General features: G+C 42.8%; 1 protein-coding gene across 3 annotated transcripts in view; it reads left to right on the top strand.

The window, feature by feature from the left end:
- Positions 1 to 14,124, top strand: part of bahcc1b (BAH domain and coiled-coil containing 1b) — a 108,549-nt gene that overhangs the window by 64,950 nt on the left and 29,475 nt on the right. For all 3 annotated transcript variants that reach the window (XM_016293618.1, XM_016293620.1, XM_016293619.1), the window contains 7 exons: positions 4,161 to 4,283; positions 4,366 to 6,363; positions 6,927 to 7,041; positions 7,186 to 7,376; positions 7,567 to 7,725; positions 11,963 to 12,159; positions 12,719 to 13,073. In XM_016293618.1, the coding sequence (XP_016149104.1) occupies positions 4,161 to 4,283; positions 4,366 to 6,363; positions 6,927 to 7,041; positions 7,186 to 7,376; positions 7,567 to 7,725; positions 11,963 to 12,159; positions 12,719 to 13,073 (3,138 nt within the window). The remainder of the gene's footprint in view (positions 1 to 4,160; positions 4,284 to 4,365; positions 6,364 to 6,926; positions 7,042 to 7,185; positions 7,377 to 7,566; positions 7,726 to 11,962; positions 12,160 to 12,718; positions 13,074 to 14,124) is intronic.

The raw sequence follows: 14,124 nt of genomic DNA on the forward strand, positions 1-14,124 counted from the left end.
CTGAGTCAGCCCTGTTTCCTTTTTATATTGTACTCCTTTCTTTATCTTAATATCGGTTTCATTGACAAAATATGTATTGCAAAATTAAAATGTTTGTGGTGTAGTGTTAACATATAAAAGTAAATAAATTACAGAATAAATAAAAAACACTTTTGTTAAACAATTATTAGGCTAAGCATGGAATCAAGACAACAAATATTAAATATCTATAAAATGGGGAAAGGTGTGTAACAGACACATGCATCTCTCTCACAGTCTCTCACTCCATTTTCTTTGTCAGGAATCTTTGTTCACATATATATGATTAAAGAGGTGTGTGTGTCTCCATTGTCCTCTTCCAGCAGGTTGCACGACATGCTTTGGGTTTTGTACTTTACATGGATGGTGAATTTGTCATGCACATGACAGGCTGTAATCTGATGCGCTTTATTGTGCCTTACATGTAAAGGTATATGACTGTGTCATGGGTGCCGGTAGAGCTGGTATTGAGTTACACTTTGAGTGAATCTTAATGATTGGAACAGACTGGCTAATTATTAACAATTCTTATTTTATTACTGGTACTTTTTTCTTTCAGTGATATAGTTTATATTAAACTGTTATATTAAACAGTCATGGCCATAAAATATTGTGAAATTGAAATTAGAAGTATTTTAGAGAGAAAGGGGAGGTAGGTGAAGTATGGAATGGCAGCGAATAATTTGTTAATAATTTTTTTTCATAGATTAAAGGGAAAATGACCTCCTTAAAACAAACATTGGCGTTCAGCTCACCAGTGTTAATGTCTGTATGTATATGATTAAATGAGTAGTTCTGTGTGGCTCCATTCCTCCTCTTTCCCTCTCTTTCTCATACACTCACTCACACACACACTCACACAACCACAGATCCTCTTTGACTTTTTTTGGGAAACTGTCCAACACTCCCCACCTGTACTTTTCACTGCTTCTCAGTCTTACAGAACAAAAACAGTGTCTTGGCTTCTGAGCCGAATCTCAGTTTGATCTGGTACACTGAGCTCCTGTGGCTCCATCATTCTTCATTTAGATTGATACAGTTTTCATTCAGACTGGGGAGCTGTAGTTTACAATGAGTGTGTTTGATTAGTAATGCGTGTGTGTCTCGTTCCTCTAGCCTGTAATGGTCTGTGCTGGACTGCGTTTATTGCTCATCATTAGAGTGTGATTGCTTTCAGACTGCCGTGCCGCTCTGCTCTAATTGTTGCCATTTAAATTAATTGTCGAAGGGAGGGATTGTGGTGATTGTTGCCTCCTCTTTTTTTCTCTCCTCTGGTCTGACCTCAACTGTGGTGGTCTGGTCTTGTCTGGTCTGTTCAGTTCTCATCTCCTTTTTGTCTCATTTTTAAGACTGCATATAACATTGAAAAGTTTGGGGTCAGTAAGGAAATTAACAATTGTATTAAGCAACAATGCATTAAATTCATCAAGAATGACATTAAAGACTTCTATTCTATTGAAGTTTCTATTTATACTAAAAAACAGTTTCCACAAAAATATTAGGTAGCTGTTTTCAACATTGATAATAGTAAAACATTTTTTTGCTTGAGCACCAATAAGCATATTCGAATGATTTCTGAAGGATCATGTGACACTGAAGAGTGGATAAATGGTTGATGAAAAATTTTCTAATATAATAAAATAGAAAACATGCATTTTAAATTGTGCTAAGATTTCACAATAAAAAATTTTTTTACTGTATTTTTATCAATTAAATGCAGCCTTGATGATCTTAAAAGGTTTCTTTCAAAAATATATTTAAAAAATCTTATCGACCTCAAATGTTTAAATGCACTCAACACATGTGTGACCCTGGACCACAAAACCAGTCATAAGTAGCACGGGTATATTTGTAGCAATAGCCAACAATGCATTGTATGGGTCAAAATGATCGATTTTTCTTTTATGCCAAAAATCATTAGGATATTAAGTAAAGATCATGTTCCATGAAGATATTTTGTAGATTTCCTACTGTAAATATATCAAAACTTAATCTTTGATTCATAATATGCATTGCTAAGAACTTAATTTGGACAACTTTAAAGGCAAATATTGTCCTATCCTAACAAACCATACATCAATGGAAAGCTTATTTATTCAGCTTTCAGATGATGTATAAATCTCAATTTCAAAAAATGACTGGTTTTGTGGTCCAGGGTCACATATATGCACTCAAGAACACACACACATTTACAAATGACTGTGCTAACCTTCCCTCGTCTTAGTGCATGTTCATGGTTAATGTGTGCATCTCTCTGTTTCTCCACATGCTGCAGAAGCTTGTGTGTACGCGCACTGCATATGTGTGTGTCGATAATTTAAATTCTGTGGCTGTAGGAAACAGGTGCAGCCAGAAGGCCTGATATTACACATCTGGACTCCCCTGTGATGTCACTGTCAGCAGGATGCTCCACTGGTGTCAATTAGTAAGAGAGGCAGGAGAGGGGGAGATCTCGTTCCCTCCTCCTTTGTCTCTCAATCGCTTTCTCTCTCTTTTTCAGACACACTCACACATGTACCTACAGATACTTACGGTCTGTCTCTCTCTTAATCTGCCTCTCGAAATGATATGCTCCGTCTCTATCACACTCGCACTCCCTCATTCACATCTCTCGTTCTCATTTTTACCCTCTTGCTCATTATTGATATACGTGTTACACCAAGGTTTAATTCATGCCCTGAATGTCTGTTGTAATGAAGTTCTTAATAAAGGTTCAGGAGGTGTGCTTTCATCAGTTTCACCAACCACAAAACGGTCAGTCAAGGCATACAACATAGTCAAGCTGTTTAATTTTAATGTTTAAATTTCGGTCCATATTTACAGTTATTTTCAATTTTTGGCTGATAACCCATAACCACTTAAATTATGTAGAAGGAAATAACAAAGAAAACTTAAAAACTAAAATCTAGCATTTTAATTGATGCAATGACAATGGATATTGAACAAAATTGAAATACATTTAAAAATTAAATTTAATAGTGCTATTAAATTATTTGTGTTTGTAAAGATTAATTTTAAGTGTTAGAAGATGGCAATGGTAATCTAAAGGGAAATTAGCATACAATTAAATATCCAATATTGACTGTTACCAATAAAAAAAATTCTGATGTCAGATGATGATTGATTTGCTACCAATATATCGTGCATTCATTCGTCCATCTGTCTATTGTGTCAGGACAGACAGGGTTATGACAGTGTGTGTGTGTGTGTGTGTGTTTTGTAGGCTATGGGACAATGGCTCCGTGGAATGCTAAGGATTAGCATTATGGACTGCTGTTTACTTTGGCCCCAGACCGTTAAACTTTTAACTGCATCCAATTAAACTGTGTGCAAGGACAGGGTGTCTCAAACAAATACTTGCGCAAACACAGGAACACACACTCAAAAAGACACCGTTATACTCTACCCTTACACAGACTTCCATTTCACTGACAGACAGAAACACACGCTGTCACACACACACACACACACACACACACACACACACACCCACCACAGATGGCTATAATAATAAGCTCTGTGTTGTGGGCGGCTTAAGCGCATGACCCTTGTGTGCCTGGCCATTGACCTCTGCTGCTCTGTGGTTGGGTTTCAGCCATGTGCTTAGTTTACACATAAATACACCCCAGTGTAGCCTTCACTATCTCAGGACACAGTGCAGTGACCTTGAAGATGCAGAGTCACACTGAGTGGCCATTTACCTCCCTAGTCTGAATCAGTGGGATGTGCATGCATAGCTGTTAAAAGAGCATCTTGTATTACTGTTTCTCTGTGTATGTCTCTGTCTTTTATGTATATATTGATACATATATACAACTGCTTGGGAAATAATGTCTCTCTAGTATCTTTGGGTATACAATAGTGTGTGTGATGTTTGCTTTAACAAGAGCAACTAAAATGTATTTTAAAGGCTGTAATTGTAAACAGAAGTTCTAAAAGCTTTTGTTTAGTTGAACTACTCTTAAATGTCGAGTAAAGAACTGAACTTGTTTGTGCATGGGTTTCTGGGAAAGGTTGTACCGTGCTGTAGGGCTTCATGAACCTGCGTCCAGCCACAGCAAAAGGCCAAAACTGTCACTCTCTTTTGTTACATTTGTTTATCCTGACAATGTTCTCTCCCCTCTTTCCTTTCTCTCTCTCAGCCCCAGGGTATCCCCGCTTTTCAGGGAGTCTAGCCCCCACCTTCCTACCCATGAGCCCCCTGGATCACCATGGCAACAGCAGCGTACTCTATGGACAGCACCGCTTCTATGACTCTCAGAAAGGTGAGCGAGGTTCCATTTCTTCTGTCAATCAACAGTAAACAGACTATAAAAAAGTATTTGTCTACATTTTTTCTTTCCTAAGACTTCTATCTACGAAGCCTCCCGTCGCAGCCCCACCTTCTCTCCACAAATCACAGCCTCCCACCACTATCTAGGACCGCCCCTGCCCACCCGCTGGACACCTGCAGTCGTGAGAGGGAGCCTGGGAGCACAGCTTCCCAAAAGAGCTCCAAAGAGACGAGTGTAGCGGAGCGAAGAGTAACACCCGGAGGAAAAGAAAAAGAAAAGAGTAAACAAGAGTCCAAGCAGGATCGGCAACATCATGGTCCTCCTACCCTTCACCACCAGCACCAGCACCATCCTCAAGGCCTAGAAGAGGACTTCCGGCACAAAGACAACCGTAAGCACCTTAGTTCCTGCCTGCTTAGCACCAAGACCCAGAAGGGCTCTGATACAGGGGCCACCACCAGGGGCTCCCTGCCCAGTTGTGTGGGGCCGGGGGCCTGTGGTCTGGGGACTGGCCGGCAGACCAGCGGAGACGGTCACTGTTGCAAGGAGGGGGTCAGTGGTGAGATGCGAATTAGCGAGCCACCCTCAGACTGTCTTCGCCACAGTGCCATGCTGGGCCATGCCCACCCAGTGTCCTACTCCATACCCCCTCCCCTGGGCCTAGGCTCTGCCTTGGGAGGATCCTGGCTGCACCCGAGTCATCCGCACCATCACCATCCTCATCATCCCCACCCTGATCTCTTCTGCCCACCACCCCCTGCTCCACTAACCATGCCCACTGCTCAGGAAAAGAGCCTTGGCAGGGTCTCTGAGGTGACGGCGCCTACGTTTGTGCCCTCTGTGGGGCCACAGGGAGACAAAACCAGTGGACCGTTCCAGCTGGGGAACCCTCTCTGTCGAGGTGTGGGAGGTGGGATGGTCGCGGTTGGGGGCAGTACGGGAAAAGAAACAAAAACTCCTGAGAGGAGTAGCAGTGGAAGTCGAGCAGCTACCCTACTGCCTCCTTCGAGTAGCTGCCAAAGAAAATCTTCCCAGCAGCAACACGCATATGGCAAAACAGACAAGAGCCCAGACTGGCCCCCGGGCCCCCATTCACGCACAAACGAGGTTCAGCACAGTCAGAATCAGCATCCCCACTCGACTCGTTCTTGTAGCTTGGACGGCAGTGAGGAATCTGATGCCTTCCGTCCCTCTCTGCCACAGGGGACAAAGGGTGGGCACCAAGCTAAGAGTAGCATTTATGCCAGCACTCCACCTTTCCGGGACTGTTCCCACTCAGGTCCATCGAACAGGGCGTCGTCTGAAGGTAAAGGTGCAACAGATGTTGAGTGTACTCTTCAGAGGAACAGTCAGAGAGTTGCACGGATACGTCATCAGCAGCACAGTAACAGAGCTAGCACTGGTGGACAGGGTCCAGAGTTGGAGCCTGGCAATGGCACACAAGACAAGAGGAAGATGGACATGGAATCTACATCACAGGGATACAGCGGGCGTCAAACCGGCACTCATCCTTCCTGGGAGGTGCGAGGACACCCGGCTCAACCGGATGAAGAACCGCACAAGGCTTACAACTCTCTGGGTGCTGCTTCCCAGACTTCACATGGGGACCAAGGGCCTCTTCCCCCTCTAAGTGCCCCACAGGAAGCAACACTGGGCCCCCAGGGACCTGAAACCAATGCCATGAGGAGTCTGATGAAGTATAGCAGCCAGCAACCACTGCTGTTCTCTCAGAAGAGCCCGTTTGGTGGCCTGGGCTGCCTCAAGCAGGGGGCAGTTACTGGGGAGAGGAGCGAGAGGAACGAGAGAAACGACAAAAGTGGAAGCGGTTCGAGCTGTGCTCTGCAGGAGGCAAAGCAGACCCTGCCCCCCAGGAGAGCCTCGTCATCTGGGGAGAATGAGCACTCTGAGCGGGCAGGCAAGGACTCAGGGGAAGCTCAGGGGGAGGGAGAGGTGCGACAGCCCCCTGTAGGGATAGCGGTGGCCGTTGCCAGACAGAGAGAGCCCCCGTGCCGCCTGCCAGACGGGCATCCCACCCACAGCCACCATAGCAGAGTGATGCCCAGCATGAAGGGTAAGCGACTCTCAATGGCAGGTCTGGTGTTTGTGTGTGTGTGTGTGTGTACAAGTGTGTGTTCTAACAAGCTATATATACATTTTCAATTTACTGGATATACTTGATGAACTTTTGGAAACTTCATAGAAAAACAAGTTTGTGATTAAGAGAGTGGTCAGAAACAAGACATTTTTGGTTGTTAATCCAAATTATTTGTCATCCCTTGACGAGGCATAACCTTGCCAGATTGTGTATTTTAGGTGTTACTGTGACTGCCAAATTGATCTTATACTCTTATAGCCACCTGTTTAAAGTGCTGAGTTGCTATCGCCCAGTTGCAACACCTTATCTGTGTCTGATATCTGAAAATGCTACTTTTTCAGGTAGTATACAGAGATAGAATGATAGCAAGGCATGTCTGAATCTAATAAATGTATCTTTCTGTACCTTTGATATCCCGCTATCCTATATGTGTGATTTAGCATTTGATTGAGAAGAATATGCACTAGTGAAATTAACAAATAAATGAGTTTGATCATCGGTGGGTTTCTAGATTATGGTGCTAAACTGTTCTGTGTTAGGTGTTGGATGCCCACTGTACCCGATGGAGCGGGAGGTGGATGAAGATGCGAAAAGAGTCTGCGAGGAACAGTTTGGACTGCCTCCATATGACAGAGAGCGAGAACTTCTCCTCAGGTACGACTATTAGTCAAATTGATGTTTCCAATTGAATTTCTGTATCAGTTGTAAACAAAGACCAACCTGAAGAGTTAGCATGCTGTACTGTAGTTGTAATGCCTTGGAGAGTAACATTGTGCCATTTTGATGGCTTCCCCTCAGGGAAAACAAAGACAGAGTTGACTTTGCCAGGATCCACCCCTCCAGTAGTTGCCATGGAGATTTGACCTCACACCTTATTGTGCCAGGCGGTAGCCAATTAGGCAGTGAGCCATCTGCTCACGCCCACCCCGCCCATCATCACTGGATGCCTCGAACAGGAAGTCCCTCCCTCTGGATGGGACACTCTTATGGTAAGCAATTGCCATCTGTTTTTGCCATTTTGATGATATTAGATTACAATATACTTCACGGCCTTGTTGAATTTCTGCATGTGTTGGTTAATTTGTTTTACCCTACTAAATAATCAATGAATTGCCCATTAGTATTGAAACATAACCTGAAATCTTTTATCATTAAGCGGCTTTCCATGTCTCTGTTCAGGTCTCAGTCATGCAGCATTGCACCAGAACTTGACCCCCGGCTTCTCCGCAACCATGCCCAGCCCTTTGCAACCAGTCTTGCCCCTGCCTCAGGACCCCTCCGCCGCCCTGGTGGTATTGCCTACCGAGCCAGCAGCCCACCCTGCCACCCATCACCTTGGTACATTACCCAAAATTACTGGTGTTTTATTCGGTTGTTGTAGCAACATTGTTAATAGGTTAGGGTATGGAGGACAATGGTGGTTATTCAGCTCCACATATTCAAAGACATTCACGCCATCCAAATTATGAAATTAATTTTCATGATTTTGTTTTCACAGTGAAATATTTTTTTAATTGTTTGATGCAGTCGAACACAAAAGATGATTTTTGAATAATCTTCACGAAGATCCCCCCCCCCATAAAACAATCAAGTAATAACTAGAAATAAATAGAGATTTAATGTTTGGGTGAACTTTTACTTATACAGCCAGACAGTTACAGCAGTTTAATCCATGGTCATTCTGTCCACTTGTTCTGTTCTGGAATTCGACACTGAATTCCCTTCCCCTTGAGTGTAATGTCCCTTCCCCCTCTGTATGGTTCCATCTCATCCTCTTCTGCCCCTGTATCATTCTGTAATCATTATTGTGAAACGCTTCACTAAGCCAAGCAGGCTTGTAGTACAGCACATTGTAGTATGGACTTAATGGGAACAGTTTCACAAGCGGCCCTAATGCACACTCTGAATGCGCAAAGTGGAATTATTCGAACCGTTTAAACAAATTATCATTTCAAGTAGATTGCTTGCGTATTTGACTTTGAGTGTGTGTGTGGGGGGAGGAGGCATATGCATAGATAAGCGTGTGCAAGCAAAAGAAATGGAGATCTAAAGTCACTGTGTGGGTGTACGTTTCAGGGTCTGTTGGTTTAGATTAAATTTGTATGAATGCATTAGTGCTCGCACAGAAGGCAGAATTGGCCCAGGTGGGTTTTTAGGAGTTTGTCTCCTTTGCGACAATGTGTGGAACCTGAGGAGGTGAGGGGCACAGGGAACAATAACAATTTAGGGATCAAACTGTTTTGTTTTCTTTTGTTCGTTTTGCACAGGGGCATGGCATTTTTCTTACTTTCCATTTGCTCTACGGTAAGGACGGACAATATATTGCCACAATATATCTGTTATTGGCCGATATTATGGATTTACTGGTATTGGTCTATATCATATTTAATAGGGCATGCTCATTTCTTTTATTTTTTACATCTAGATTACCTTTGCAGTCATCTAATGTTCACTTAAAATTTATATTTAAAAGCACTAATAATTCAATAACACTGTTAAATGTAATCTTTAACAAATCTCAGAATTAATATATGTTTTCATATTGTATACTATAGTACTTAAATACCTAAATTCATTTGTTACAGTTAAAACAATTTATTTTAGGGGTTTTATTTAATTGATTTAGACAAAATTGTATATCATTTTATTTATTGGTTAACAGACATAATATGAAAATAATTATTTGCTTATCAGTTTCAAACAGAATTTTATTAACAATGCATCCCTACTCTACATGAAAAGTGGTATTTGCCTGTTAGTTAACATTATTTAATAGTCTGAGTGGCCTAGATGATGTCAACAAAAAATAAAAGTAATTTTAGTAGTTACAGTAGTTCAATTTTTCAGAAAGATTATATAGGCAAATGTATTTTATTTTGGAATAAGTTATTATGCTCTTTAAAACCAAAGGAATATTGACCATCAGCTCATGCCAGCAGGTCGTGTCATTCTCTGATGCACTGTTCCATCTGAGCGAGTTTGGATGTGATATTCTTAGCATCTCTTTAATGGTTTTAAACTGTATTGCACTGTGCCTTGTCATGCCATGCTGTGCTCGGTTGTGCCATCGTGTCTGCACAGTTCTGGCATTGTGCTTTGATTTGTTGTGCATCTCTGAATGACTTTCCACCCTATTATTCTGTGCCTTGCTGTGCGGTGCATCATCGTATGGCTTTTTGCAGTATTGTGCTGTGCTCTGCTGTCTTGTGCTGTGCGCCTCTGTTCGGCATTCCTCCTCCCTACACTGGCTGTGAAATTTAATTAGCTCTCTGCTCCTTAGCGTCACACTCCCCTTTCCGCAACAAAGAAGGGAAGTGCATCCATTGGATCCCTCCCTAGGGAAACATAACCCTGTCCCAGTAATCTTTCCCAAACAAAGGTCCTTGCCATACATCAGGGAAGGAGGGGTGGAGAATATGCAGCATGCAAAACCGAATGACTGAAAGAAAAATATATTGTGTTGAAATTTCTGTGGGCTGAGGCTCAAGGCTGAGACTAAGTGCTTTGCACAGCTGCGCTTCATCCCTCTACACTCTCTCTCCCTCTCTCTCCCCCTTCCTACATCCTTCCTATCTGATCAGTTTGTTTCAGAAATGACAGACTCCTTTCAAATATCCTGCTCGCTTAGCAGTTGAACGGCACAAAAGTGCATCTGTGAGATGCCTAGTCACACATAGGCAGACATTTCAGTTTATCTAATTAAAGGGATAGTTCACATAAAAGTGAAAGTTCTGGCATAATTTTATCATGCTCACGTCTTTCCAAAAAACAGATGACATTTTCAAGAACTGTTTTTGTCCATATAATGAAAGTCAATGTTTTTTTTTCATTGTGTTCCACAAAAGAAAGTCATATTGGTTTGGAATAACATGAGGGTGAGTAAATGGTGGCAGATTTTAAATTTTTTTGGCTGAACTATCCCATTAACTTGCTGCTAAGTGTCTCCAATGAAATGCAAAACAATTTTTTAAAGATTTGATGTCACTAACATGCCAAATCCAGTGATTCATTTCATCCTCAAAACAAAACGCTCCTTGTACATTTTAAACAACTCTTTTTCCAGTTAAAGGTGACATATCATGAAATTATGACTAATCTTGCATCTACCAACCAAGGAAACGTGAAAAAGATTAACCCAGTAACTTTGCTTTGGTAAGCCTTTTTCTGCAAGCGTCTGAAAAAACGAGCGTGTCTGATTTCGCTCCCCTAGTGACGTTGCAAAGGGATCTCATAATATTACCGCCCCTTAATCTGTAAATTTCCACCCACGGTGACATCATTTTGATTTCGCAAGCGACAACGGTGTACCAGTTCTAATGCCATGGCAAAAGTTTGAGCAAAACATGCCAACTGTTCTGCCTTTGGCTGCACTGACTAGCACAGAAGACTATTTAGACCCACCCTGAGCCGCTGAAGACGCAGTGGATTACGTTTGTTTTTGAAGAGAATGCGCCCCCGATCTACATAAATCTATGTTCGCGCGAATCATTCGTGATCCAGCTTCACCTAAAGAAGAAGAGAGTGTAAGGTTTTTTTTAATGAATCTTTGCAAATCGCCTTTCCTAATAATGTGCTAATTAGCAAGTTTCACGATGAATGTAGCTAAAGTAAACAGTCCCTCAGAGAGCAGCTTGGAAGAGAGGGGCGGGGTCAGCATAGCTCATTAACATTTAAAGGAAAATGCTACAAAACTGCGTGCTCTGAAAAGAGTGGTTTTTGACAGGGTAAAAAAGGTGTTTTTTACACTACCATTGAGAAATTTTAACCAAACTATGTTACAGACTTTTCATTAAGACTCTAAAGAATCATATCAACTTGTGGAAAATGGGCATCCTATGACCCCTTTAAGTTAGAGCTTACAATTTTTGCATGCAATATACATCAGACGGCCGAAACAATGCGTGACCTTAATGTTTCCGTGTCTGTCTCCCCTTCCTCAAGAGTTTGTCTCTGGGTAAAACATCTGTGCTCCTTTTTAAAGCCAACACCCATCACCTAACCCTTATTAAAGGCATAATAACTCAAGCCCAGCTCTTGTGAATGAGTGAGCCATTTGGGAGTAGACCCTTCTTGCCCGCTCTCAGCAGGCTGTCAGGAAGGTCTTGTCAGAAGAGCCACATTCATGTGACAGTTTGAGACAGCAGCGCTGAATTGTCTTGACTGGCACTGCGGTGTGTACGAGCCAGAGATCAGGCAAGTGTGGCTGGTGAGCTCACTGGTGACTGTCGTTTTGCGTTAATCTGCTGAGGTATGACCAGGCTAACGGTGAGTGCGAGGGACAGACAATATAAAAAGGAGGCAGTTTGCATTCTCTCTCTGCCTACGGGTTGAGTGCACTACATGATGAGGAAAGAGATGTGGAAATGTGAGGGTTTTTTTTGCCCTGGGGACGAAGGATGACTTTCGGAAAGAAAAAAGCGAGTGGAAGAAAAGAGGAACGGAAAAGGAGTGGAATCTTATAGCCGTAAATCAATAGGCCTTCAGAGCGATAAGTGAGACTTGCCTTGAGGCAAAAGAAAAACCTTTGTTCATTCTTTTCTCATTCCTTTCTCTTTCTCTCTCTCGCTCTCTGTAGATGTAATGGAGCAACAGGGACTGTGGCCCCCTGTTTACGGAGCCCGAGGGCCCGCCTCACACATGCAGCATCCCGCTGTCTATTCCCGCTCCCAGTTTCTACGGCAACAGGAACTCTATGCGCTGCAGCAACATCAGCACCAGCAGCACCGCGCGGCACAGGCGATGGAGCTGGCGCACAGACACAGTCACTCGCAGGTAACACATGAAGGAAAAGGCACACGTACATTCGGTTAGCCACGTTTCCTCACACCCCTCAAGGTGATTTCCCAACAGCTATTTCTCTACACAAGCCCAATGTCTTTCAGCAGGCCTACCCAGGGTGCCCGAGGTTGTGAAAGGCCTGTTATTCCTGCTCTCAGAAATTCATAGCAGTTATAGACAAAGAATGGCCAGCTTTCATTTTCAAAGCACATTTTAATGTTGGAAGTTTTGAAAGAGTGGGATTCTTCTCAGGAACAGGGCTGGATTCAAGCTTTTATCTGACTGTTTTTGTACAAAGTAGCAGAGCAGAATGCAAGTGTACGGTGGATCATTAACACCCATTGTACTCTGTCCCTGGTGCATGTTCTTACGCAAGAAACCTGAGATGACTGAATCATAACTAGCTCCATCCTTTTTCCACTATAAATGCATTTCGGTTGTGAGGAAACTGGGAATAATGTTGATATGCATAATATTTGACTTCCCACTGTTACTGTAGTGCGCTGTGTTATACAGTCTCTGAAGCCCGTTTGTATTTCTTGTGTTTTTCCAGAGGAAACCTGAGGATCCCCCCATCGATCTGGTTGAGGGATCGTCTGAGCTCCGCATGTCCAAGCACACTAAGCCTTTCTCCGTTGGCCCCTCCGCTAAACCGCCCCCCTCCTCCTCATCCCCAGGGGGCTGCGCTTCTCGTCTTTCGCCCTGCTGTCGCTCGCCCGCCCCACGGTCCCACCTCAAGAGTACGCCCTGCACGCCTTGCCCTGAACCCAGCCCGGCCGTGGCTGCCCCTCGCTCCCCAGCACTCAGCCCCCACGCCACCCCCCACCACCTGCCAAAACCTGCAGAGTCCCAGGACAAGAGGGGCAAGGGCCAGCCGCCACAGGACTACCCTCAGTCCCTGGAGCCTGGTGAGTGGGAAAATGACAGCATTCATGTCTGTTATTTCAGTAGGACGAATGGTGAATGTATTTAGTGTACATACAGGAACAAATATGCATTGCAGAAACCTGTAACTGTAGAAATGTAGTTTCTAACTCACATGGGTATGATTGAAGGAGGACTCATTATACGCCTTGTAAACTGGGCTCATTAATATTAATTAGATTTTGTGATGTTTGCACAACTTATTTACTGAAAGGCAAATTCTAGTAAGTTAATGTTAGTGTTAGTCATAACATATCATAGCTGTGAATGCCACTTTTGGGTTCATTCTGCTTGGTCTTAAATTGTCATTTACATGGGTGGGTGGTTATATTTTTTGCACCCACCACAGCAAGTAAAATGAATCCTAAAATATAATGATTATTTATGGGCATGCAGGATACGCTTATGGTCATATCAGGATTGTCCGATAAATTTGCCAATATAAGCCAATAAATTATAGCCAGTTGATAATAGGACTTCAGTTATTTCTAATTGGCTTAGCTGTTGTAAAACTCAGTCTGTAATAATCATCACGTAGAAATCTGTGCTTTTGTGAGTTTTTTTGTAATCAGACTGACAAAATCATCTAATATCAGCCAATATATTAGTTATTTGCATAAAAATATGAATAAGTTTCAGCATCAGTTTCGGACAATATTTCCATATTGATGCAGCCCTGCTTATTTCCCAAAAAGAGGGAGGACATACTTTGAAATTGCTAAAATAATGTTTACTACACCCCGTACGTGCTTAGTATTTGAATCAGAACGCATTCTAACATGAGTCTGATGATAAAAAGGCAGTGGATTGGTTTATTTGGAGTAATAATCCAGTCTGAAAAAAGGGCTGAACAGAATAAAGCAAAGAATAGTGCTTTTCTCTAACATGCTTCCTGTCCCAATGCCCTCGCATTTGAATCTGAAAAAAACAGTGACTAGAGGAAAGAGGCTGGAACATTTCATTTCATTCTCAAGCTTAGGGTCTTGCCATCGCGTCTGGCTCCACAAACCCCTGGGGGAAAGGGAGGGAAGTGAA

The sequence above is a fragment of the Sinocyclocheilus grahami genome, unplaced genomic scaffold, assembly GCF_001515645.1.
Source record: "Sinocyclocheilus grahami isolate Dianchi unplaced genomic scaffold, SAMN03320097.WGS_v1.1 scaffold305.1, whole genome shotgun sequence".
Lineage (NCBI taxonomy): Eukaryota > Metazoa > Chordata > Actinopteri > Cypriniformes > Cyprinidae > Sinocyclocheilus > Sinocyclocheilus grahami.